General features: G+C 39.6%; 1 protein-coding gene across 1 annotated transcript in view; it reads left to right on the top strand.

The window, feature by feature from the left end:
* The window catches only part of LOC115218379 (protein SDA1 homolog), a 61,134-nt gene extending 34,795 nt beyond the window's left edge, over positions 1 to 26,339 (top strand). The window contains exons 14-20 of the mRNA XM_029788158.2: positions 2,642 to 2,718; positions 4,839 to 4,974; positions 9,791 to 9,996; positions 13,079 to 13,326; positions 21,129 to 21,213; positions 23,433 to 23,591; positions 26,255 to 26,339. Of these exons, the coding sequence (XP_029644018.1) occupies positions 2,642 to 2,718; positions 4,839 to 4,974; positions 9,791 to 9,996; positions 13,079 to 13,326; positions 21,129 to 21,213; positions 23,433 to 23,591; positions 26,255 to 26,305 (962 nt within the window). The 3' untranslated portion in view covers positions 26,306 to 26,339. The remainder of the gene's footprint in view (positions 1 to 2,641; positions 2,719 to 4,838; positions 4,975 to 9,790; positions 9,997 to 13,078; positions 13,327 to 21,128; positions 21,214 to 23,432; positions 23,592 to 26,254) is intronic.
* Positions 26,340 to 27,484: the final 1,145 nt, after the last annotated feature.

The raw sequence follows: 27,484 nt of genomic DNA, 5'->3' as shown, positions 1-27,484 counted from the left end.
TAATCGACATATCACCTTCCCCGAACTTGCTGGCCTTGTTCCAAAATTTGAAATCATTATTATTGTTGTTGTTATTATTATTATTATCATCCCTAGGTGGTGAGTTGACAGTATCATTAGTGCCCCAGACAAAATTCTTGGCAGCATTTTATCCATTTTTATGTTTTGAGTTCAATTTCCGTCAAGGTCAGCTTTGCCTGCCATCCTTTCAGAGTTGATGAAATCAGTACCAGTCGAACACTGGGGTCAGCATACTCGACTAGGCCCCCTCCTCCCAAAATTGAGGCCTTGTGTCTATAATAGAAAGGATTATTATTATTATTATTAAGTTGGAGAGCTGGCAGAATTGTTAGCATGCTGGACAAAATGCTTAGCGATATTCGTCTGCCGTTATGTTCTGAGTTTAAATTGCGCCGAGGTCGACTTTGCCTTTCATCCTTTCGGGGTTGATAAATTAAGTATCAGTTATGCACTGGGGTCGATGTAATCAACTTAATCTATTTGTCCCCTCTGTGTTTAGCCCCTTGTGGGTAGTAAAGAAATAGGTATTTCACCCATTGCTATGTTCTGAGTTCATATTCCGCCGAGATCTACTTAGCCTTTCATTCTTTTGGAGTCGATAAATTAAGTACCAGTGAAACACTAGGGTCGATGTAATTGATACGTTCCCGTCCCCAAAAGCTGCCCTTGTGGCAAAATTTGAAACAATTATTATTATCATCATTATTATTATTGAGTGAGAGAGCAGTGCATGCCATCAAAGTGACACTGGGGTGAAATATACGAAGCCCGTATATCCATGATGACTACCTGTCTGATAAGGGTACACTAGGCACATGCATCACAACCATATGTGTGAGACATGGTGATCCCATATCAAGGTAAACAGTACATAACCTTGCAGGTGGGGCCCAGTTAGAATTTTCTTCTGGTCAAGTAACCCATCGCACTCAAAAGGTCCTTGAATAAGGGTTGTTTAACCCTTTTGTTACTGTATTTATTTTGAGATGCTCTGTGTTTCTTTCAATTACTTTAAATTTAACAAAGAATTTAGTAAAATAACTTAGTTATCATTAAGCTAGTGTTAGGAACATAAACTGTGACTAAGGTTTGGTGGAAGATTTTAATTCAAAACTTATGAAAACAAGACATTTGTACTACAGAGCCAGAGCCGGTTTCAGCCGGGTTGGTAATGACAGGGTTAAGGATGTTGAATGAAACACCCATTATTATTATTCCTCTTGGCATCATGGATAAAGTATACACATGTGTGGCCTTGTGCCGGTATATGAAATTATTAATATTGTTTACTCATATGAAATGTTTACATTCAATATTTTAATTGTTTTCTATAATGACTGATGCTAGCAGTTCAGAGCAGCACTACTGAAATTACAAACATGCATAGAAGTAAATGGATATCCATCAGTTTCAGTAATGAGTGTTCAATTGTTTGATTAACTACACTACCTGTCATTAAATCAGCTTGTATAAGTGGCTGAGTATTCCATATTCATGTGTACCCCTAATGTAATCCTCAAACAGGGTTATGACACAGTGGGGCTAGGCTGGCCCTTTAACCCTTTAGCATTCAGATTACTCTATCAAATTCACATTATTTTCAATTAATCATATATTATCTCATAGTTTTGAAATTTTGATGATGTGATTGTATGTTTTTAGAAAGACATTGTAGAATAGACGTGAGAGGCCAGATCTGGCCATAATCATCATCATTGTTTAACGTCCGTTTTCCATGCCAGCATGGGTTGGACGATTTGACTGAGGACTGGCGAACTAGATGGCTGCACCAGGCTTCAATCTTGATCTGGCAGAGTTTCTACAGCTGGATGCCCTTCCTAATGCCAACCACTCTGAGACTGTAGTGGGTGCTTTTATGTGCCACCGGCACGAGGGCCAGTCAGGCGGTACTGGCAACAACCATGCTCAAATGGCGCTTTTTACGTGCCACCTGCACAGGAACCAGTCCAGCGGGACTGGCAATGACCTCGCCTGAATATTTTTTCACGCGCCACCAGCACAAGTGCCAGTAAGGCAACGCAGGTAACGATCACACTCGAATGGTGTTTTTTACACGCCATCGGCACAGAGGCCAGCTTGTTGCTCTGGCAACGATCACGCTCGTATGGTATTCTTAGCGCTCTACTAGTCACGGATGCCAGTCATTCGATGACTATCTCATAGCTTCAAAATTTTGACGATTTGATTGTATATTTTTAGAAAGGCATTGTAGGATAGGTGTGAGAGGCCAGGTCTGGCCAGTTTGAACATAAAACCTATTTGGGCCAGTTTAAATGCTGAAGGGCTACATTAGATACAATCCAATCCATTCTACTGCCTCTAAACAAATTTTCTACCCATTTCACTTACCTGCCAAGGCTGTGGTGAATGGCATTTGGTCAGGGTGCCAAGTAGTGAGATCAGACCTGGGATCTTGGATTGCAAAGCCAGCTTCTTAAAGTTTTTTGCTCCTGCTTCCTGTATGTTTTTATATTTGTGTGTAAATGCTCATCTTTTTATTGTAGATATTTCCATAGTATTTGTATTTCTTTATTATATTTTGTCTTTATGATGCGTATTCTCTTTATTAGTTATCTCCATGTGTGTCTCTTTATTTCAGCTGTCTCCATGGCGAGTCGAGGATTAATACAAGTGGTGAAGCAGATCAATCCCAATATTCTGAACAAGAAAGACAGGGTAATTTTATTATTAACGTTTTTCTCTTTTGTTTTTGTTTTCATATTTCAATGTAGGAGCGGCTGTGTGGTAAGTAGCTTGCTTACTAACCACATGGTTCCGGGTTCATTTTGTTTTCCACGTTGTTTCTTTTTCCTTCCATTTCCCTGTTGTTCCTGAGAAGTGAGAACTTGACGGGAGAGAGGGTTGCACTCAATGGCTGCTACTTATTTCTCAATTCTGAAATAATGAAAGATAAAGATTTTAGCAGCAGGATTTGAACTCGGAGAGCAGAAATCCAAAATAAATACTACAATGTATTCTATCCAACATTCTGACAACTCTGTAGTCAACCAACCATTTTGTATTAACACATTTCATAACTCTGTACCAGTAATATTAAGAGAGTTTAGTCAATTAATTGTAGCATACACCATCTCTTAAGTATTGTCTTGATCCCTAATAAATGAATATATTTTCAGTTAGTTCTGATTTCCTAATCCCAGACCCCAGCTAATGAGCTATAATTAGTGACCAGATTTTCATGAGCTTTCCATATTCCAGATTTCCATATTCATTTACTTCGTTTTATTTGATTCTAAGCCACTGGTCCTTGATTCATTAAAAATCACAAACTCATCATCATCATCATCGTTTGACGTCCGCTTTCCATGCTAGCATGGATTGTACGATTTGACTGAGGTCTGGCAAACCAGATGGCTGCACCAGACTCTACTCTGATCTGGCAGAGTTCCTACAGCTGGATGCCCTTCCTAACACTAACCACTCCAAGAGTGCAGTGGGTGCTTTTACGTGCCACTGGCATGAGGGCTAGTACTGGCAATGGCCATGCTCAAATGGTGCTTTTTATGTGCCACTTGCACAGAAGCCAGTCCAGCAGCACTGGCAATGACCTCGCTTGAATGTTTTTTTATGTGCCACCAGCACAAGTGCCAGTAAGGCGACACAGGTAATGATCATGCTCGAATGGTGATTTTTACATGCCAGTTAAAAGTTTGATACTTTATCAACTAAGCTGTATGGACTCGGCTGATTTTGCACCTCTAAGAAAAGCGTCAAAGAAGCATCTGACCGTACTTGTCTCAGTCCACATGTCTACTGACAACATGATACTTATAGAGGCTGAATAGCTACTGGCTGGAAGGTTATTGTGTTCAGAACCTCTGTATTTCATATTTGGTTTGGCCAGTAATTCGTTTAGTTGTTGGACAAAAATGCTAAATATGGAATTATTTCCAGAATTGTATCTGTTCTGTTCAGGAGAGGAGATTTATCTCTGTTTATTGCTATGAAACTAGAACTAAATATTTTCTACTGAATCCTGTGCAAGCATAATCAGGTACAGCTGTGTAATTAAGAAATTTGTTTCTTAATCATGTGAATCCAGTTTCAATCATACCCTAACCTTATGAGTGAAATTGGGTGGAAGAAAACTTTGGAAATTTTTTGTTAGCGGACTTAATTTGTTATCCAGTTAAACACCTTCACCTTGGCATTGGGTACCTTTAGCAGAGCTCAAGTCTCTATTCTGAGAATAGCAGGATCTTTTATCCACCAGAATCAAAAATCTCGCAGAAAGGTTATGAATACTGTCCTTCTTTCACTTATGCCAGAACTGAAACACATCACACACATGTAGTTTGGGTGAGATTAGATTGTAATAGATATAGAAGACAGTTGTGTAATATCACATACTAGCACTATGACCCGGCAATGCTAGTGCATGCATATACAGCTGCGTGCGTGCGCACATACACACGAGTACTGTCCAAATCGCCTACCAATCACATACAGCTAACAGGCTTTCAATTGGCGTATCAAGTTTCAGGCATTTTGATTGGGTTTTGGATAGAAAATTAAAAAAAAAGTCACTTCTATTGATTTTTTAATGGCTTTGCGGGGTGACTGGGGAAATGTAAAGATGTGCACGACCACCCTTGGACGGTTTTGAATGACCATAGAAAGTGCCAGCCCTCTAACTGAAAAATTGTGGATTTGTATAAAGGACACACACACATACACACAGACAGACATTCTGCTGTTTATATATATAGAGATTAAAAAGAAAATGAAGAATGGTTTGTGTAGGTAAAATAATGTTGCTATCTGTTTCCATGCAGGGTCGATTGACTGAAGCTATGCAAGAAGCAGAACTAGCATCTTATGGAGACACTCAAGCCAAAAGTTACCTGCCAGGTGCGGAGGTTTTGCTTGAAGAATTAGACAGTTCGAAAGTAACAGAAGATGGCAAAACAGGTAAGTGGAACACTGACGTTTGATATTTACTGAAATGTAAAACAGGTAAAATCACTTAGAAACAGAATGAGTACTAGTGTTACTTTTTTTTATTTTCACCTGTCTTGTTGATGTCTGCAACATTTCAACAGTTGGCAGTTTGTTTGTGAAAAGGTTTGCTTATGCTTCTTATTACCAAGTCTTGTCATGGGTTTGTTGAATGTGTGTGTGGATTTTCGCTAGGGCAGTGGACCAGGAATACCAATTGCATGAAGATTTGTACAACAGAAGAGAAACAGGTGCACTAAGCTTTCATTTTCCTCAGTCATTCCACCACATCAACATTAACCCTTTAGCATTAAGATCACTCTGTCAAAGGCAATACTTATGTATTCACGTTGTTTGGAGTGTTCAGCATTTACTGTAATGTAAAATGGACATACAGTCACTTAGAAAGAGAATGGTGAGTTTTAGTATGAATAGCTGAGAGTGCAAATGCTACTTTTTTTTTTTATTTGTCTTCTTGATGTTTGCAAAGATTCTACATTTAACTTATACCCTTGACCATCATCATCATCATCATCTCATAGCACCAAGATAATGCATGATTGGTTCATGGCAATGTGGATAAAAAAGGATTAATTTTGGCAGAATAATGCGAACACTAAAGGGTTAAAGTAAGCTTTTTCTTTTTTCGTTTACTCCATATCACTTTTCACATTAACACATTTCTACATAGAAGGATTCCAGATACGGTCGTAGTATTGCCTTTTACTTAGAATACCAAGTATAGAGACATTTCTTTCAATTTTGTATGTTTTCAATATCAAATAACCCAAAATAGCTATAGCAAATGAATGTTTATATCAGGCTATTTTTCTTCTTTTTTTATCTTCATTATTACGGTTATTCTTAGCAATTGATATTCCAGCTGTAACTGGAAAAAAAAAGCAAAAATAAAACAAAAAAAAATTAAGTGAAACCAAAATAAAGCAATGGACACTGGAATAAATCAGAAAATTAAATATTTGAAATATTTCAGGGTTTTTATTTATTTATTTATTTATTTATTTTTTAGCTCAAAAAGCTCAATTTATGAATCTGAAATTTATATTTGTGAGTGGTGAAAATAGCTTATCAATAATTTGAAGAAATTTATCGGTGGATAATAAGATAGGTCTGGATGAGATGGCCATCTTAGATTTCTCAGAACTGCAGATGGGGGAAGAATATTTATATCTGGTTGTGGAAGGGTTAATTTTGCTGTTTTTGGCTAATGGTTGGTATTCGTATTGTGTTTGTAGCTGTGGATCCAGGCATAATATTTAATTAACTGAATGATTTTTGAAATGTCTGTTTATGTTTCATTATTTTTGTTATTGAGTAGCTTCTGGTGATGTCTACCAGTCCACACAGTAACGGCCAAAGAAATGTTTTAGCATAACCATAAATAAACATGCCAGGAGTTTTGATCATGTTGTTTTTTTATTTATTGCATAGGAAGGAATTATTGTTTATATAATGTATGAACCCACATGGTTCTGGGTTCAGTCCCACTGTGTGGCACCTAAGGCAAGTGTTTTCTACTATAAAACCTTGGTTAACCAAAGCTTTGCGAGTTGCTTTGATTGACAGAAACTGAGAAACCTGTCCTGTGTGTGTGTGTGTAATTGTGTGAAAGCTGTAAAATGATGGTCACTGTAATACAAGCCTTCACGTGGGAACATGTCTGGGTATGGGGAGTCATTTCCTTGTTTGGAAACAGTTGCAGGTTGGTGACAGGAAGGGCATCCTAACCAAGAAAATCTGCCTCAATAAACTCTGTCCAACTCATAATGATGATGACTCTAGATAGTTAGGATATTTTTTTGAGTTCAAGTCACACTTGTTCAGGCTTTGTCTGTTGAGTTTTTAAATGAAAAGGAGTGGCTGTGTGGTAAATAGCTTGCTTACCAACCATATGGTTCCGGGTTCATTCTCACTGCGTGGCACCTTGGGCAAGTGTCTTCTACTATAGCCTCGGGCTGACCAAGACCTTGTGAGTGGATTTGGTAGACGGAAACTGAAAGAAGCCCATCGTATATATGTATATGTATATGCTTGTATGTCTGTGTTTGTCCCCCACAACTTCTCTTGACAAACGATGCTGGTGTGTTTATGTCCCCGTAACTTAGTGGTTCGGCAAAAGTGACTGGTAGAATAAGTACTAGGCTTCCAAAGAATAAGTCCTGGGGGCAATTTGCTCGATTAAAGGCGGTGCTCCAGCATGGCCGCAGTCAAATAACTGAAACAAGTAAAAGAAAGTAAAACAGACAGGGTATCTTTCTCTGATTAAGTCATTTTTAATATATTTGATTTCTTGAATGTATACTTCCAACTGTATCACTTTCGGACCTTAATGAATTGCTCTGAGTTAAGGGATTTGGTTAAAGTTAAATCTCCTTTCCTTCCAATAGTGTCTGTTACAAATTTTCTTCATGTGTAGACCAGCGGCATATATTCCGGGTGTGTACTGCACACCCATCAAAAATGGCAAATTCTTTATAAATATTAACCTTATTCATTAATTTAATCACAAATCTTAATGGAAAACTTTTGTGATACCCCTGCTTGAAATTTGGTGCCATTGGGTGTGGCAGCACACCAAATACAACAACCACCATACGCCACTGGTGTAGACCAATTTTAGTCACAAACCTAACTTCTATATACTAGAATGATGCTGACTTTAGTAAATAGCTGATGGATTTATGATATTGAAAAGCTGATCAGTAATTCAGTGGCTTTGCAATGCAGATATTGAATCTTAGATAAAATGGAAAAGAGTTACTCTTTTACTTGTTTCAGTCATTTGACTGTGGCCATGCTTGAGCACCGCCTTTAGCCGAGCAAATCGACTCCAGGATTTATTCTTTGTAAGCGTAGTACTTATTCTATTGGTCGCTTTTGCCGAACCGCTAAGTGACGGGGACGTAAACACACCAGCATCGGTTGTCAAGCGATATTGGGGGGACAAACACAGACACACAATCATATACATACACACACACACATACATACATACATACATATATATATATATATATATATATATATATATATATATATATTATATATATATATATATGTATATACTTTCAACAATTGAGGGTAAAATTAATTAATTATTAATCAATTTCACCAAGTATTCAGTATGCAAAATATTACAGTATTCAAATTATTACATTATATAAAAGGGCTTAGTAAAATAAATCACCAAGTATTCAGTATGCAAAATATTACAGTATTCAAATTATTACATTATATAAAAGGCTTAGTAAAATAAATCACCAAGTATTCAGTATGCAAAATATTACAGTATTCAAATTATTACATTATATAAAAGGGCTTAGTAAAATAAATTACTTTGCCGCATACTGAACTCATTAGAAATAGTAGCTAAAAAAACTTTTTTAAAACTATTTCTAATACTTAAAGGAAACCTCTCTCATATAGTGTTTGCTCAATTCAACTCATGAAAGTATGGGGGTAAAGACATTAAAAAATCAAATGCAAAGGTTATTTGAGAACGTACGTTTCAAGATTAGTCAACTCGACATTTCTATCATCAGCTCAGAACTCCTTGGTTTGGATTTGAAAACACTGAAAGTGGGAGCATACCCTTTCGGCTTCTTATCGCTTCTGAAGATCTGCTCGAAACTAACAGTGCCAGCAAACTCAAATATGCAAGCGAAGAATTTCTGCTCTCCCCTTTCCACCAGCGTGGGTTAAAATCAGTAAACACTATGCTTTTTCGGTAAAATCCGAGGCATTAAATAGAGAGAGATGAATTATAATTTCAACAATTGAGGGTAAAATTAATTAATTATTAATCAATTTCACCAAGTATTTAGTATGCAAAGGGACCATTTAAGGCGAATTCAAATTATTACATTATATAAAAGGGCTTAGTAAAATAAATTACTTTGCCGCATACTGAACTCATTAGAAATAGTAGCTAAAAAAACTTTTTTAAAACTATTTCTAATACTTAAAGGAAACCTCTCTCATATAGTGTTTGCTCAATTCAACTCACGAAAGTATACTTGAATACTTGGTGAAATTGATTAATAATTAATTAATTTTACCCTCAATTGTTGAAATTATAATTCATCTCTCTCTATTTAATGCCTCGGATTTTACCGAAAAAGCATAGTGTTTACTGATTTTAACCCACGCTGGTGGAAAGGGGAGAGCAGAAATTCTTCGCTTGCATATTTGAGTTTGCTGGCACTGTTAGTTTCGAGCAGATCTTCAGAAGCGATAAGAAGCCGAAAGGGTATGCTCCCACTTTCAGTGTTTTCAAATCCAAACTAAGGAGTTCTGAGCTGATGATAGAAATGTCGAGTTGACTAATCTTGAAACGTACGTTCTCAAATAACCTTTGCATTTGATTTTTTAATGTCTTTACCCCCATACTTTCGTGAGTTGAATTGAGCAAACACTATATGAGAGAGGTTTCCTTTAAGTATTAGAAATAGTTTTAAAAAAGTTTTTTTAGCTACTATTTCTAATGAGTTCAGTATGCGGCAAAGTAATTTATTTTATATATATATATATATATACACATACATACATACATACATATGTACGACGGGCTTCTTTCAGTTTCCGTTCACCAAATCCACTCACAAGGCTTTGGTTGGCCTGAGGCTATAGTAGAAGACACTTGCCCAAGGTGCCATGCAGTGGGACTGAACCCGGAACCATGTGGTTGGTAAGCAAGCTGCTTACCACACAGCTACTATTATTGTTATATTTTCTAATTGAACTTTTTATTTTCTTATTATTTGTTCAGATGCTGAAGGCACGGCAGAAACAGCTACAGCAGATGAGGGGAAAAAACAAACAGAAAATAGTGATGATGATGAGGAAGAGGAGGAAGCAGTTGATGATGAAGACAGTGACAATGATGGCTGGGAAAGTTGTAGTAGTGAAGAAATTGAAGATGAAAGTGGAGAATGGGTTGATGTGAATGAAGCAGCAAAAGAAGAAGACTCAACTGTAAGTTGGAATTAAAACATCATCCCTTTTTTTTTTCTTTAACCTTAGACAGGCACAGGAGTGGCTGTGTGGTAAGTAGCTTGCTTACCAACCACATGGTTCTGGGTTCAGTCCCACTGCATGGCACCTTGGGCAAGTGTCATCTACTATAGCCTCAGGCCGACCAAACACTTGTGAGTGGATGTGGTAGACGGAAACTGTAAAGAAGCCCATCATATATATGTATGTATATGTTTGTGATATGGGGCCCCAACCTAGGCCCCCATATCTATGGCATTCGCCACTGGAATAAGGAGTGGTTGGAGATCACGCCGTCGTTAGCCTCAAATCGCCAGGTCTGGTCGGCATTTGTGAGTGATGCAGCATTGGGGATGAATAAAGCCAGCTGTGAATGCTGTCTCAAGTCAAGTCAATTATATGTTTGTGTGTCTGTGTTTGTCTCCCCAACATCGCTTGACAACCGATGCTGGTGTGTTTACGTCCCCGTAACTTAGCAGTTCGACAAAAGGGAACAATAGAATAAGTACTAGGCTTACAAAGAATATGCCCTGGGGTCGATTTGCTCAACTAAAAGGTGGTGCTCCAGCATGGCCACAGTCAGATGACTGAAACAAGTAAAAGAGTAAAAAAGTAAGTGATGTCAAGATATGGAGATGCAAACACCATAGACTCTGTTGAGGAAGTTGTGAGAAGGTGACCGTGGAGAGAGTGACAGAGTAAAAACCCTATTGGGGACAGCAGTATGAAAGGGACAGGTGAAAGAGAAAGGAATTGTGTCAGTCGTTAGTGAGAAAAGGAGGGACAGAGTGAAGAGGTTGATGAGATAGTTTGTGTTGAGTGAGGTCCAGGACTGCTCTGTATTGTGAGAGGAAATATGGGCAGAAGGTGTAGGGGTAAGGAGCACGAGAAAGAGGACACGGTTGAGGGTTGTGTGAATCCGGGGAGAATCATTGAAGAAAAGAGACTTGCAGTTGAGAGGATGTGAAGGTGTCAGAGAAGCTGGAGGGAGAGCATAGTGAGAGTTAAAAGGAGAGGCAGAGAGAGAGAGTGATGGCTGGCAGGTGGTGAGATGAGAGGTATAAATGTTAGGGTGATTGATGATTGAAGGAAGTGAAGGCGGCGAGATGGCAGAACCGTTAGCACGCCGGGCGAAATGCTCAGCAGTATTTCGTCTGTCGCTACGTTCTGAGTTCAAACTCCGCCGAGGTCGACTTTGCCTTTCGTCCTTTCAGAGTCGATTAAATAAGTACCAGTTATGCACTGAGATCGATGTCATCGACTTAATCTGTTTGTCTATCCTTGTTTGACCCCTCTGTGTGTAGCCCCTTGTGGGCAGTAAAAAAAATAAAATAAGAAGGAAGTGAGATGGATGGAAGATAGATAAGGGATAAGGCACAGGTAGAATGATGAAAATGGATCAGTACAGTATCTCATATGTACCAATGGTCAGGTATGTCATTCGTAGTTTGTGTTTCATAGGTAGTGAGAAAGTAAGAGATGGAGGTGTATGGGTGAGTGAGAGATAAAATTATTGGAGTGAACGGGGAATTGGATGAAAGAGGAAAGGTGATCAACAGGTAGATAAAGGTTGGCAGTGAATATATCCTTTGCAGGATACAGATATATACAGGTGTGTACACATGAATGCATAAATACATAGATGTGTATTTACCTATACACGCATACATAAGTATATGTGTATACACAAAAACACACACAAATTTAGCAATGAGATGTTTATTTGAAAGTGTTTATAACAAGATAAAAACATTTGAAATGATTGTATCATCATGCAGATTTGCTAAGTAAACACTTGAGACTTGCTGGCAGCTCTAAATACTAAAATTATTTATCAGATTTTTTTTCATTTCATTTCATCTAGTTTCAGCTCATGAGCTGTGGCCACTGCTACTTGGTGTTGCTACATGATTTTTACTTCATGAATGCTTTTTAACAATTGACATTCGGTGCATGAGAGAGTTCGATGCAGCTGCCCTCATCTGCACCTCCTGCCGCGAAGTTGGTTCATCTGGGACACCTGACAGGAAGAGGTCCAGCTTTATTTTGAAGACATCCGCATCCACCCCATGCAGGTCTCTCAGGTCCTTCGGGAGGATATTGAAGAGCTGTAGACCTCTGAAGCCCAGGCTATTGCAGTATCTTGTCCTACATCTTGATGGCAAATTTGGAGTCCTTGGCACTATGCAGTGATGCCCAGTTCTAGTATTTGTGTAACTCACAATGCCAAAGTTTGGGACAAGTCCTTCCAGATGTATATTATGGCATATCTTTCTCGCCTATGCTCTAAGGAATAGTGTCTTAATCTCTTGAGTTTTTCCCAATAGCTTATATGCTGCATATGAAGAAAAATTAAATAAATGTGGAAAAGAGAGGGAGAGAGATCAAATGGATTAACCTTTAACAATGCTTTATTTTTCAGTCTTACAGGACCTGCATAGTTGATATTCACTGATCCATCTTCTATCTTATTAAAAATTTTAAAAAGACGAAAAGTCTAAACAAGATATAGCTCTATACTCTTTACTTGTTTACTTGTTTCAGTCATTTGACTGCGGCCATGCTGGAGCACCGCCTTTAGTTGAGCAAATCGACCCCGGGACTTATTCTTTGTAAGCCCAGTACTTATTCTATCGGTCTCTTTTGCCGAACCGCTAAGTGACGGGGACGTAAACACACCAGCATCGGTTGTCAAGCAATGCTAGGGGGACAAACACAGACACACAAACACACACACACATACATATATATATATATACATATATACGACGGGCTTCTTTCAGTTTCCGTCTACTAAATCCACTCACAAGGCATTGGTCGGCCCGGGGCTACAGCAGAAGACACTTGCCCAAGATGCTTCGCAGTAGGACTGAACCCGGAACCATGTGGTTGGTTAGCAAGCTACTTACCACACAAAACAAATGTTCCTTCAAGTTATGTAGATGTCATTCAGATCCACTGAACCATGCTAGCATAAATATGTACTCTGATCTTTTTGGGGGCCAGTTTCATAAACCAATTAATTTTCATTTGTAAATGGATATTTTCTTTCCTTTGCTTCTAGAAATCTGAGGTTCCAAAAGATACCAAAACCAAACAGAAGAAAGTAAAAGTTTCAAAAGCAAAGGTTTTGGTCAAGCAGGAACTGGAAGAGAAGAAACAATCTGCTTTGCAAATATCAGATACAAGGATTTTTACAGAGATTGACTTTGAGAAGATCAACCATGCTTTGGTGAAAAAGCAATTGGATCCTGTACAGAAACGCAAGAGGAAGCGTGCTGATGAAGCTCTTGAAAAAGAGCTGGCACCAAGGTAAGCCCCAATTAATTCATGTTCTTTGACCATTTTGTCTTTTAAGCAGTGACTAAGATCTACTTTGGATTCTCTTTCCACGATTATAAATTGCTTTTTTAAAAGTGGTACAAATATTCAACAATTAACCTTTTAGTATTTAAACTGGTCATATCCAACGCAAATATTCTTCCTGTCTAATGCTCAAACTGGTCAGATCTGGCCTCTCTCACTTACTTTACAATGTCATTCTAAAAATATACACAAGCACATCATTGAAATCTTGAAGCTGAATAATTCAAAGCATTGTGAATAAATATGTATCGCATTTGAGAGAGTAATCTGAATGCTAAAGGGTTAAACAGAAGGAAATATTTTCTGGTCCTGGGGAGGAAGAAGCTTTACCCTTGGGATGTAATTCTGGTAGTGTTTGTAATGGTCGGTCACCAAGAGTGACCGTCAAAGGCGGCGAGCTGGCAGAAACGTTAGCGCGGCAGGCGAAATGCTTAGCGGTATTTCATCTGCCGTTACATTCTGAGTTCAAATTCTGCCGAGGTTGACTTTGCTTTTCATCCTTTCGGGGTCAATAAATCAAGTACCAGTTATGCACTGGGGTCGATGTAATCGACTTAATCCATTTGCCTGTCCTTGTTCGTCCCCTCTGTGTTTAGCCCCTTGTCGGTAGTAAAGAAATAGGTATTTCGTCTGCCATTACATTCTGGGTTCAAATTAATCCGTTTGTCTGTCCTTGTTCGTCCCCTCTGTGTTTAGCCCCTTGTCGGTAGTAAAGAAATAGGTATTTCGTCTGCCACTACGTTCTGGGTTCAAATTCCGCCAAGGTCGACTTTGCTTTTCATCCTTTCGGGGTCAATAAATTAAATACCAATTATGCACTGGGGTCAATATAGTCGACTTAATTCCTTTGTCTGTCCTTGTTTGTCCCCTCTGTGTGTAGCCCCTTGTGGGCAATAAAGAAATAAGAATGACCGACAGAGGTTGTGGAGAGTTTGAGGGGTTTTATTATGTGTTGATGAAGAGAAGATAAGGTGTAGTCTTGGAGTGGAATGGTTTTCTTTTGCCTACTTTCGGAAGAGATGCTGTTGTTAACACTCCATTGGTGGATGATTTGGAATTTTCTATTTTAACCCTTTCAAACAATTCAGAATGGTATTGGAGAAAGTTGACAGGGTAAACCCTGTTTATTTCTTTATTGCCCACTAGGGGCTGGACACAGAGGGGACAAACAAGGACAGACAAATGGATTAAGTTGATTATATCGACCCCAGTGCGTAACTGGTACTTAATTAATTGATACCAAAAGGATGAAAGGCAAAGTCGACCTCGGCGGAATTTGAACTCAGAACGTAACGGCAAACGAAATACCACAAAGCATTTCGCCTGGTGTGTTAACATTTCTGCCAGCTCGCCGCTGTTAATGTAACTGAGGACTGGGGCAGGTGAAAGGTAAGTGAATTAGTAAGAAAGGGAAGGACAAAGTGATAAGATTAATGGGTTTGGTTGTGTAGGGTGGAGCCCAGGATATGTACAGGCACGTCTGGTTGTGAAATGTCTAGGTTGCACGTGGCTGACACTTGTGTGCAGGGTGATATCATCTGTATAAGAATGTTTTGTTGAAAGTGAAAATTCCAGGAATTACTCTTTTGTAGTGTTTTTCTCACTCAAAGCTATTTCCTATTTGGAAGGTTTTCAGAAATTTTAATTTCAAATTAAAGACTATCGACTGCATACCTACTAAACTACTTACAGTTTTTTTATTAACTTTGGACCTATATTACCATATAAGGTCTCTTAAAGTCCTATCTTTGTTTATTATCTACTGTAAATTTTTTCCTTGCTTTAATAATCATGGCTGCATGTGTGAGAACAGTGACCTGTGCATATGGTAGATACTTTATCATCATCATCATTTAACGTCCGTTTTCCATGCTAGCATGGGTTGGACGGTTTTGACTGAGGGCTGGCAACCAGATGGCTGCACCAGGCTCCAGTCTTGATCTGGCAGAGTTTCTACAGCTGGATGCCCTTCCTAACGCCAACCACTCCGAGAGTGTAGTAGGTGCTTTTTATGTGCCACCTGCACGGGGGCCAGTCAGGCGGTACTGGCAATGACCTCGCTCGAATCTTTTTACACATGCCACTGACACAGGTGTCAGTGAAGCGAAAAGTTAAAAAATAACTGGCGCTCTGTTGATTATGGCAACAAGTGTTCCACTTGATCTAATCACGGAACAACCTGTTCATGAAATTAATGAGCACATGGCTGATTACTCCACAGACACGCATACCCTTAACAAGTATCACATTTGACAGAGTAATCTGAATGCTAAAGGGTTAAACAGAAGGAAATATTTTCTGGTCCTGGGGAGGAAGAAGCTTTACCCTTGGGATGTAATTCTGGTAGTGTTTGTAATGGTTGGTCACCAAGAATGACCGTCAAAGACGGCGAGCTGGCAGAAACGTTAGCACGCCGGTCGAAATGCTTAGCGGTATTTCGTCTGGGAGATTCGGTATCACATGGAATGTAACACACAGAATGACCTTTTGAAATACTTATATGATATTACTCATTTTTGCCAGCTAAGTGAACCGGAACAATGTGAAATGAAGTGTCTTGCTCAAGGACATTTCATGCCACCAGGTATTGAACTCACTACCTTATGATTGTGAGCTGAATAATCTAACCACTAAGCCACACGACTTCACAGATGCTTTATTTGTCGATGACAGCTACATCAATGTTTTGAGGAATATTTTTTTTACAAAGCAGACTTATAGGTGATTCATCTCTGTTGCTAATGGATTGTAGACATCATCATAATTATTATGCTAAATCCCAAGGCGGTGAACTGGCAGAACCGTTAGCACGCCGGGCGAAATGCTTAGCGGTATTTAGTCTGCCGTTACGTTCTGAGTTCAAATTCCGCCGAGGTCGACTTTGCCTTTCATCCTTTTGGGGTTGATTTAAATAAGTACCAGTTACGCACTGGGGTCGATGTAATCGACTTAATCCGTTTGTCCCCTCTGTGTTTAGCCCCTTGTGGACAGTAAAGAAATAAATTATTATGCTAAATTCATAACTTAAGAACTCACTGATGATGATGATGATGATGGCGGCAGTTACAGTCGTGACAGAATGTGGGCGTTAAATGATGATGATGAATAAAGAGCAAACAAATACTAAATAAGTATATTTCCTAGATTTCAATTAATTATTTTAATTTGTATTAACCTTGCACTGACAAAAGAAAAATGAAAAAATTTAAATACCATAAAGCACCCGTCCCACCCCTACGAACGACTCCTCTCTCACCATCGTTCTTTTCTTATACTTCTACTCTCATTTCTAACCAATCTTCCCTCACACTCTTCTAAACGCACCTCCACCCCGATACACTGTCGAGAAAAAGAAAAAAAGAAAAAAAACCCAAAAAAAGGAAATCAGAAAAGAAAATTTGTAACTCTATACTCAAGAAGAAAACTTACCCCCGTCTCCACCCCTGCCTTGCAAAATAGTTATAACCGACAATATTTCTTTTTTTGTTTTTCGTTTCCAATCTTTCATAAAGTAATTATTAGGTGCATGATCTTCTCTTCTATGTTATCTACATTATTGACTCACACTACGAAGTCTGTCTGTCTGTCCTATGTTTAATTTCTCTCTCTACATTTTTTTTTCCTCTTAACTTACGTGTGTGTGTGTGTGTGTGTGTGTGATCTTTATCATGCTTCCTTTTTTTTCATTCTTCTCTTATGTATTGTGTGTGTACGATTATTACATGCCTTTGGCTTTGAACAAGTTAATAAACTATGGCGCATGTAATCATTACTTTCTTTTGCTTTATTTTTTCCCTATTTGTACACTCAAATGTGTGTGTGTGTGTGTGTGTGTGTGTGTGCATATGTCAGTACTCTTTTACTCTTTCAATTGTCTCAGTCATTTGACTGCGGCCATGCTGGAGCACCACCTTTAGTCGAGCAAATCGACCCCAGGACTTATTCCTTGCCAGCCTAGTACTTATTCTATCTGTCTCTTTTGCCGAACCACTAAGTGACGGGGACGTAAACACACCAGCATCAGTTGTCAAGCGATGTTGGTGGGGACAAACACACACACATCATCTACCAAATCCACTCAATGCTTTGGTCGGCCCAAGGCTATAGTAGAAGTCACATGTCCAAGGTGCCACACAGTGGGACTGAACCCGGAACCATGTGGTTGTTGGGAAGCAAGCTTCTTACTATACAGCCATTCCTACATTTAACATTTATTTTTCTAGCTGCTGTGGATGGCTTTGCAGGACCTGGTAAGCTGCAGGGTTGCAGAGATCTCCAATGTCAGCTTTGGCTTGGTATCTACAGCTGGATGACCTTAACACCAACCACTTGGGAGAGTGTACTGGGTGCTATTTTCATGCCCTTACACCCCTCTGGCATTAGTGAGGTTGCTAAGTGACTGACTGTGAGATAAGAAAAGAAAAGGAAGAGAAGGAAAAGTAGGGGTAAAAGAAAAGAGCCTGCTTGAGTAAATGAAGGGGTTAGTATTAGTATTTGAGCAGGGTTTTTACCAGGTGTTGCAGGTGCTTGTGTGTGAAGGAAGGACAAACCCAAGTGCCCTGTTCAAGAGATACAAAACCACACCACATTATCTAAGAGGTGTTGTGAGCAGCTGGAAAGAAGACAAATGCTGGTGACGGGATGTGGAGAGTGGATCGTGAGTGAGGGTGGGGGTTTATAAAAGTATGATCGGAGATGGTTTAGAAATGGGGGTAGAAGTAAACATAAGGTGGGGGGGTGAGAGAGGAGTGGTTTGGTAGGGTGAGGGGCAGTCTATGGTATGTAGGTCGTGATGGTTGATATAAGTGGGCATTGAGAGTGATCGCAGATAAGAGAGGTGTTAGGAATGGAGTACAGAAGGAGAGAGAGAAGGTGTGACTGAAGGCACAGAAAGGAAATGATTGGTGGAAATGGTATGGGCAGGGATGGTATTGAGAAATGGAAGTGGTTCGGGGGTGGAGTTATGGAAGTAACCAGAAGAGAAGAGGATGAAATGTGTGCTTATTCCTACTCTGAGATGATTACATCAGCCAAGAAGTATCACAGAGGGAAAAGTGGTGGGTGTTAAGAGATGAGATGTCAGGGAAATACTTGAGAGAGAGCTGAGAGAAAGGTTGGAGCAGGACTCCCACATACAAGCAAAACCTTGGTGGTTTAAGTATGTCATTTCTGCTCTGAAGGATGGGTCTACCGAAGCACAACTAATTACCAATCATCTCGGTCTTTTGTCATCTCTGTAAGATCCAGCATCTTGATCAGCTTTCACTACTTCATCCCATGTCTTCCAAGGTCTCCCTCTCCCACAAGATCCATCCAATTTCTGTCCCTAGTGCTCCTTTGTCCAGCTGTCCCCATCCATACATATCACATGACCACACCAGCACACTACATCAGATTACACTTTTGCCTAATTTTTTCACTCTCAATACATTAGTACTTTATTGTACACACCCATTGATACCACACATTCAACAGAGCATACCAGTTTCATTCCTCTCGAGTCTTTCCATGCCCCCCTCATTCAAGAACCATGTCTCACAACCATCTAACTTTGCTGTTTGTACACAAGCATCATATGATCTATTTTTCATTTGGAAAGAGGGACCTTTTGTTGCCAGCAGAGGTTATGTCTCTCTGGATTTCTTCCTTCCTATTTTTAATCCAGCAACTGTTATTTCAGAACATCCTCCTTCACTGGCACCGTGGACAAGGGCCTTCTATAACCCAAAGCCACCCAAGGCTTGCGAGTGGATTTGGTGACAGAAACTGAAAGAAGCCCATTGTGTGTGTGCGTGTGTGTGTCTGTTTCCTTGTCTTGGCATTGCATGATAGTTGTAAGCAAGGGTCACCATCATGGGAGAAATATCACATTGCATGGAAACAGGTGAGTGTTAGTGACAGGAAAGGCACCCAGGTGTGGGAAATCCACCTTACTAAATTCCATCTGACCCATGCAAGCATGAACAGGTAGACTGTAAAACAGTGATGATGAGGCCGAACAGTAAAATCATCATCATCACCATCCATCAGTTTTTCATGCTAGCATGGGTTGAATGGCTTGACTCAAAAAACTTGGTAAGCTTGCGAGCTGTATCAGGTTCCAATCTGAATTCGCATGGTTTCCACAGCTGGACACCCTTGCTAACACCAACCACTCCAAGAGTGTAATGGGTGCGTTTTACCTGCTACTGGCACAGGTGCCATTTACACAACACTGGCACCGACCACGACTTCAATCTCACTTGGCCTGACAGGTCTTCTGAAGCTCAATATATTGCCAAAGGTCTTGGATACTTGTTATTGCCTCTGCTAGTCCCAATGTTCAAAGGGTGCTTAGGTGCCATTCATTCTAGAATGAACATAAATTTAGTCTATTTGAGTGAAAGTTACATAGCAATATATATATGTTTAGGGAGAGTCATTTTCTTTTTGTGCCTCACTCACCGGTAAAATTTCCACTTAATTCTTATTTTTATTTTTATATTTTTTTTTACCGGTGAATGTGTTACATAATAAGGCACAAAAAGAAAATGACTCTCCCCAGACACAACAGAATATGCTTCAACACATGAACTCGTATAAAGAATCTTGCAAACCAAATCCAAAACGAAATATATATGTTTAGATCACAGTATATAAACTAGTGGTTCTTAACCAAGGTCTGTATGATCCCTGGGCGTCCACACTAACAAAATACTCAAGTTGGAGATCCACAGCTGTATATTAAGGGTACATGGAAAAACTTCTGCTTGGGATGTATATATATTTCTTTACTACCCACAAGGGGCTAAACACAGAGGGGACAAACAAGAACAGACAAACGGATTAAGTCGATTATATCGACCCCAGTGCATAACTGGTACTTATTTACTCAACCCCAAAAGGATGAAAGGCAAAGTCGACCTCGCCTGAATTTGAACTCACAATGTAACGGCAGACGAAATACGGCTATGCATTTCGCCTGGCGTGCTAACGTTTCTGCCAGGTCGTCACCTTTATGTATATATTGAGATGTATATATTGCAAGAAATCACCAAGTTTCCTTCTCTAACGTGTTTACGTTGTCCAGACTACACAAGGGCATGTGTGAATGTGTCGAAATCAAAGCAGGAATTTTGAAAGAAGTATCCATAAAATTAGTTTTTAAACATTGAATAATGCCTATGGAGGTCCACTAGAGTAAGAAAATGATTAAGAACCACTGATATAAATGGGTAAAAAGATAAAGGGAACCCAACCCAACAATAGAGCAGTTACCATTGTTGCTGCTTTTTAGAGCCCCAGGTCAATCCATATTTGGCAAACCTAGTATCAGTGGCATTCCTATCATAATCATTCCATTTTTTATGTATAACGAACTTGTTTTATTTATTGTGTCCTTCCTTGACCCTTTTGTTCCTGTATTTATATTAAGATGGTCTGTGTTTCTTTCAATTACTTTAAATATGACTAAGAATTTAGTAAAATAACTTTCTTATCTTTAAGCTAGTGTCAGGAACATAAATTGTGACTAAGGTTTGGTGGAAGATTTTAATTCAAAACTTATGAAAACAAGACGTTTGTACTCAGAGCCAGAGCCGGTTTCGGCCAGGTTGGTATCGAAAGGGTTAAGACTGTAGAGTATAATTTAAAAACTTGACTGCTGTTTCTGGCAGGTTGAGTGACTCTGTAGCGACTCCATTTTCTTTTGTTTCTTAAATGATTTTTTTTTTCTTATTTCCCTTATTTTTCCCTGCTTTGTGTTTCAGAAAAGAAATTCTTGAACTTTCCTTGATTGAGATGATTCATAAGAAGAGAAAGCACGACAAAGAAGCTCGTCTCGCCACAGTGCAAGTAAGTTGATTTAATCTTCACTTTGATACGCTTTTACTCTTTTACTTGTTTCAGTCATTTGACTGCGGCCATGCTGGAGCACCACCTTTGGCTGAGCAAATCGACCCTGGGACTTATTCTTTGTAAGCCTAGTACTTATTCTATCAGTCTCTTTTGCTGAACCGCTAAGTTACAGGGACGTAAACACACCAGCATCGGTTGTCAAGCGATGTTGGGGACACAAACACAGACACGCAAACACATATATACATATATACGACGGGCTTCTTTCAATTTCCGTCTACCAAATCCACTCACAAGGCTTTGGTCGGCCCGGGGTTATAGCAGAAGACACCTGCCCAAGGTGCCACGCAGTAGGACTGAACCCGGAACCATGTGGTTGGTAAGCAAGCTACTTACCATACAGCTACTCGTGTAACTTGTTTGTCATTGTACCTCTATTTGTTTCCTTCCAGCTCTACTTGGCATCCAGTGTTGGTTTGTTTACATCTCCATAATTTGTGGGCTTCACCAAAACAATCAATAGCATAAGTACCAGACTTTAATAAAATATAAGTTCCGGGGTCAGTGTCTTCAACTAAAACCCTTGAAGCTGCTACCCCTGCATGGCTGCAGACCATTTACTGAAACAAGGAAAAGATAAAGGATCCTGGAATTTTAAGCTATACTCTTTACTCTCTTGTTTCAGTCATTTGACTGTGGCCATGCAGGAGCACCGCCTTTAGTCAAACAAATCGACCCCAGGACTTATTCTTTGTAAGTCTAGTATTTATTCTATCGGTCTCTTTTGCCGAACCGCTAAGTTATGGGACGTAAGCACACCAGCATCGGTTGTCAAGCAATGTTGGGGGGACAAACACATATACACACACATAAGTATGACGGGCTCCTTTCAGTTTCCGTCTACCAAATATCCCCTCACAAGGCTTTGGTTGGCTCAAGGCTATAGCAGAAGACACCTGCCCAAGGTGCCATGCAGTGGGACTGAACCCGGGACTATGTGGTTCGCAAGCAAGCTACTTACCACACTGCCACTTCTATGCTATGTTCAAAATGGTTAAGTTGCATTTTATGAATCTCTATTGTAAAATATAGGCTTTTAAAATTTGATCCAGTTTAAAATATAAATATTGAAATAATGGATTGTGGTGTAATGACATTTATGCTGTATTTGATAAATGTAATCAGATTTTGATGAATGTTTTTTGGAATTCCTAAACATAAACAATAAAATGAAATGGGAAGAACTTGACATTAATTGATGGCATATTTCTGAAGTATATAAGAGCAGGTATGGCTGTGTCATTATGAAGCTCAGTTTGCAACCAGGTGGTTTTGGGTTCAAACCCACTGTGATTGTGAGCCTGATGTTCTAACCACTGTGCCAAGCATCTTCATTAATGGGACACTGTATCCTTGAAAACTGCCATGCTTCCTGATACCCCCCCCTTTTTTTTTTAACCTTAAACGCCTCTCTTTCTATGTATTATTCTATGTACTATTCATGCACTGGTTAGAGTGTTGGGCTTACGATCGTGAAGTTGTGAGTTTAAATCCCGGACCGGGCTGCGTGTTGTGTTCTTGAGCAAGACACTTTATTTCACAATGCTCCAGTTCGCTCAACTGTAGAAATGAATTGCGACATCACAGGTGCCAAGCTGAATCGGCCCCTTTGCCTTTCCTTTGGATAACACTGGTGGCATGGTGAGGGGAGGCCAGTATGCATGGGTCTTCCATAAACAACCTTACCCGGACTTGTGCCTGGGAGAGTAACTTTCTAGGTGCAATCCCATGGTCAGTCATGACTGAAGGGGGGTCTCCTCTCCATTCATGCACTTTTGACTTCTATTTCTGGTGAGTTGTGGTGCACCTGAGTGCTGTATGCAATAAGTTCATTATTCATTATTTTTTTGTTGCATTGGCATTGAGAGGTGTAACCAGTCGTAGAAACCATGCCAAAACAGATGACTGGAGCCTGGTAAACCCCTCCAGCCTGCCATCACCCGTCAAACAGTCCATTCTATGCCAGCATGGAAAACAGACATAGATGATGATGATGATGATGGATGTTTATAAGAAAAAACACTTTGTAATGTGGTTGTGTCATAAAAGAATTACTTGTTAGTGTTGATTCTAAAAGAGTGGCAACTTGGTGGGAGGGGTCGTCTCCTGAACAAAGAATAACACATTTTTGCTTTTGTCTTAATCTCTATATTCAGGCTGGAAAGACCGAGAGAGAACAATTTGGTAAAGCACGTCCGAAGCGAAATCCCAATGCCAGTTCAACTAACAAGGAAAAGAAGAGAAACAAGAACTTCATGATGGTCAAGCACAAACTTTTAGGCAAGAAAAACAAGCGTTCTTTCAGGGAAAAACAGGTGAGAAGTTTTTATTATTATTGTCATTTCACTTCTCAGAGCTCTTCATTTTGTTTGCTCTGGCTAATTCTGTAAGGATGGTCAATAACCTGTCGTTAACGGTCTCACAATGTCTTCTTCTACGATACTTAACATTCAAGTACCAATCTCAAAATTCTCGCTGTCCTCAATAAAGCAGTTTGCTGAGCATGTTCTACCCTCATGCCAACCCCAATTTCTCCAACAAACTTCTAGTTTTTAATGCTCCCAATGCTTCTACAACTATTGGGATGACAGTTACTTTTCTCATTGCCTTGCAATCTCATTTTCCAGTAGCTTCTAATTCTCAATCTTTTTCAGTTCTTTATCATCCTCTCGTACATCCTTGGCAAGCTGGCAGAATTAACATGCCAAAGTGCTTCACAACATTTCTATCTGTCTTTAAGTTCTGAGTTCGAATTCTGCCGTGGTCAACTTTGCATTTCATCCTTTTGGGGTTGATGAAATAAGTACGAGTTGAGCACTGGGGTTGAAATTATTGGCTTGCACCCTCCTGCAAAATTTCAGGTCTTTCGCCTGTAATAGAAAGAATTATTATTATGGTAGTGAGCTGGCAGAATTTTCAAGCACACCAGACATGATGCTTCACATTTCAATCATCTTTATATTGAATTCCAATTCTACTGAGGCCGACTTTATCCTCCATCCTTTCAGGGCCAATAATTTGAGCACTGGGTTGATGTGATTTACTTCCACCACCACCTCACAATTGCTGGCCTTGTGCCAAAATTAGAATTATTGGATCTTTACCATTTGACCTACAGATTTAAAAAATAATTTTTTGTAGCTAAACACTTTCAAACTTCGTATACTGGTAGAATGTGTCATATAAAACACCTTTTACTCTTAGCGTTTTTGAGAAAAGTTTATGTCTATAAAGTTATTTCATGTTGAAGTTCTCGTATGTTGGTAATTTCAACCAATCAATGACGTGTATTCAGCCGAATAAAATTACTGCTGTTGTTTGTCTACAAGAACTGCTGCTGATGTATATTTCATTTGTCACTGTTATTTATTACAACCCTAACTCTAAAACCCTAACCCTGAAAGCCTAATCCTAACCCTAAAACCTTAAAGCTAAAACCAGTACAAACGCACGAACGATGTGATAAATAACAGTGACAAACGAAAAATACACCGCCGATAGTTGTTATTGACAAACAATGGCAGTAATATTATTCAGCTTATTATTGCCAAAATCTGTGACATGAAGAACTCTTCTAGGTAATAAACACTTGTAATATCTCATCAGTGTTTAAGGCAGTGCATTGGCAGAATCATTTGCATAGGTGTAGGAGTGGATGTGTGGTAAGTAGCTCATATCGATTTTTTGAAAATAAAGGAAAAAGAACATTGTTTTAGAGAAGCGAAGGTCGGCGGGCGCTTTTCGTCTTCTCCCATCATCATCATTTTTGCATTACCATCATTCATATTATTAATGTCTATGTCCAGCCCGCAAAGCTGCTATCTGTGTGATGCCCTTGTGGCAAATTAGATGAAATGAAGTAGCTTGCTTATGAGTCACATGGTTCTGGGTTCAATCCCACTGCGTGGCACCTTGGGCAAGTGTCTTCAACTATAGCCTCTGGCCAACCAAAGCCTTGTGAGTGGATTTGGTAGACGGAAACTGAAAGAAGCCGTCGTATATATGTGTGTGTGTGTGTATATATATATATATGTGTGTGTGTGTGTGTGTGTGTGTGTGTATATATATATGTGTGTGTCTGTGTTTGTGCCCCAACATCGCTTGACAACCAATGCTGGTGTGTTTACGTCCCCATCACTTAGCGGTTTGGCAAAAGAGACGGATAGAATAAGTATTAGGCTTAAAAACAATGTCCTGGGGTTGATTTGCTCGACTAAAGGCGGTGCTCCAGCATAGCCACAGTCACATGACTGAAACGAGTAAAAGAGTAAAGAGTATGTTTGGCAAAATGCTTAGTGGCATTTCCGTCCAGCTTTATGTTCTGAGTTCAAATTCTACCAAGATCAACTTTGCCTTTCGTCCTTTCGGGGCCAATGAAATAAGTACCAGTTGAGTGCAGGGGTCGATATAATCAACTCCCCCTAAATTGCTGGCCTTGTGCTAAAATTTGAAATCATTTCTCGTCAGTGTCGATATTGTTTGATTTCCACCACTGTTTTCCAAAGTAATGAGTTGCTATGAACTGTGTGTTATGTATTGTCATGTGATACTCTTTACTCTTTTACTTGTCTGTCATGTGACTGTGGCCATGCTGGAGCACTGCCTTTAGTCGAGCAAATCGGCCGTAGGACTTATTCTTTATAAGCCAAGTACTTACTCCATCGGTCTCTTTTGCCGAACCGCTAAGTTATGGGCATGTAAACACACCAGCATTGGTTGTCAAGCGATGTTGTGGGGGACAAACATAGATACACAAACACATACATACATATATATATATATATACATATATACGATGGGCTTCTTTTCCGTTTCTCTCTACCAAATCCACTCACAAGGCTTTGGTCGGATCGAGAGGTTATAGTAGAAGACACTTGCCCAAGGTACCATGCAGTGGGACTGAACCCGGAACTATGTGTTCGTATTACCAAACTGTAACTCACTATATATTCTTACTCTGTACTCTTTGTTTTTCCAGGTGGCTTTAAGAGATGCTTTATTGAAGAAACAGAGGACAATGAGGAAATAAATGTATATATTTTTAATAAACATATAAAGAAAAGTTTGGATCTTTTTTGTCATTTGTTTTCGTTTTCAGTTGACATGCTCGCCTCGAGGAGCAAAGTCTGTCTCGGTTTCAATACAGGTTATCCTGGTTGATTTCCTTCACTTTTATTACTTTGGTACTGTTCGTATTTCTGTTGCTTTCTACTATCTAGCTGATGACATTAGTTGTAAATAATGGTTTTTCTGAGAATATAGTTGTGCGAGGAGTGTGACTGTGAAGTTCAGCTGTTTTGATTTGCATTCGCATGGTCTGATATTTGGCTCCACTTTGTGGAATTTTGGGTGTCTTCTACTGTAGCCTCAGCTCGATTGATGCCTTATGATTAAAATTTGGAAAATGGAAACTGTATGGCAGCTTTAAGGTGGCGAGCTGGCAGAAACGTTAGCACGCCAGGCGAAATGCTTAGCGGTATTTCGTCTGCCATTACGTTCGGAGTTCAAATTCCGAGGTTGACTTTGCCTCTCATCATTTCGGGGTCAATAAATTAAGTACCAGTTACGCACTCGACTTAATACGTTTGTCTTAATACGTAATACGTAATCGACTTAATACGTTTGTCTGTCCTTGTTTGTCTCCTCTGTGTTTAGATCCTTGTGGGTAGTAAACAAATAGGTATTTCATCTGCCGTTACGTTCGGAGTTCAAATTCCGCCGAGGTCGACTTTGCTCTTCATTCTTTCGGGGTCGATAAATTACGCTAAGTTTTACAGACTTAGGCGCAGGAGTGGCTGTGTGGTAAGTAGCTTGCTTACCAACCACATGGTTCCAAGTTCAGTCCCACTGCGTGACACCTTGGGCAAGTGTTTTCTACTATAGCTTCGGGCCGACCAAAGCCTTGAGTGGGTTTGGTAGACGCAAACTGAAAGAAGCCCGTCGTATATATGTATATATATATATATATGTGTGTGTGTCTGAGTTTGTCCCCCCAACATCGCTTGGCAATCGATGGTGGTGTGTTTACGTCCCCGTAACTTAGCGGTTCGGCAAAACAGGCCGATAGAATAAGTGCTGGGCTTATAAAGAATAAGTCCTGGGGTCGATTTGCTCGACTAAAGGCGGTGCTCCAGCATGGCCGCACTCAAATGACTGAAACAAGTAAAAGGGGAAAAAGAGAGATTCAGAAGACCATCTGATCCTTCAC

This window comes from Octopus sinensis, linkage group LG13 (assembly GCF_006345805.1).
Source record: "Octopus sinensis linkage group LG13, ASM634580v1, whole genome shotgun sequence".
Lineage (NCBI taxonomy): Eukaryota > Metazoa > Mollusca > Cephalopoda > Octopoda > Octopodidae > Octopus > Octopus sinensis.
The sequence above is the reverse complement of the archived record's forward strand: the minus strand, read 5'-3'. Positions and strand labels throughout refer to the sequence as shown.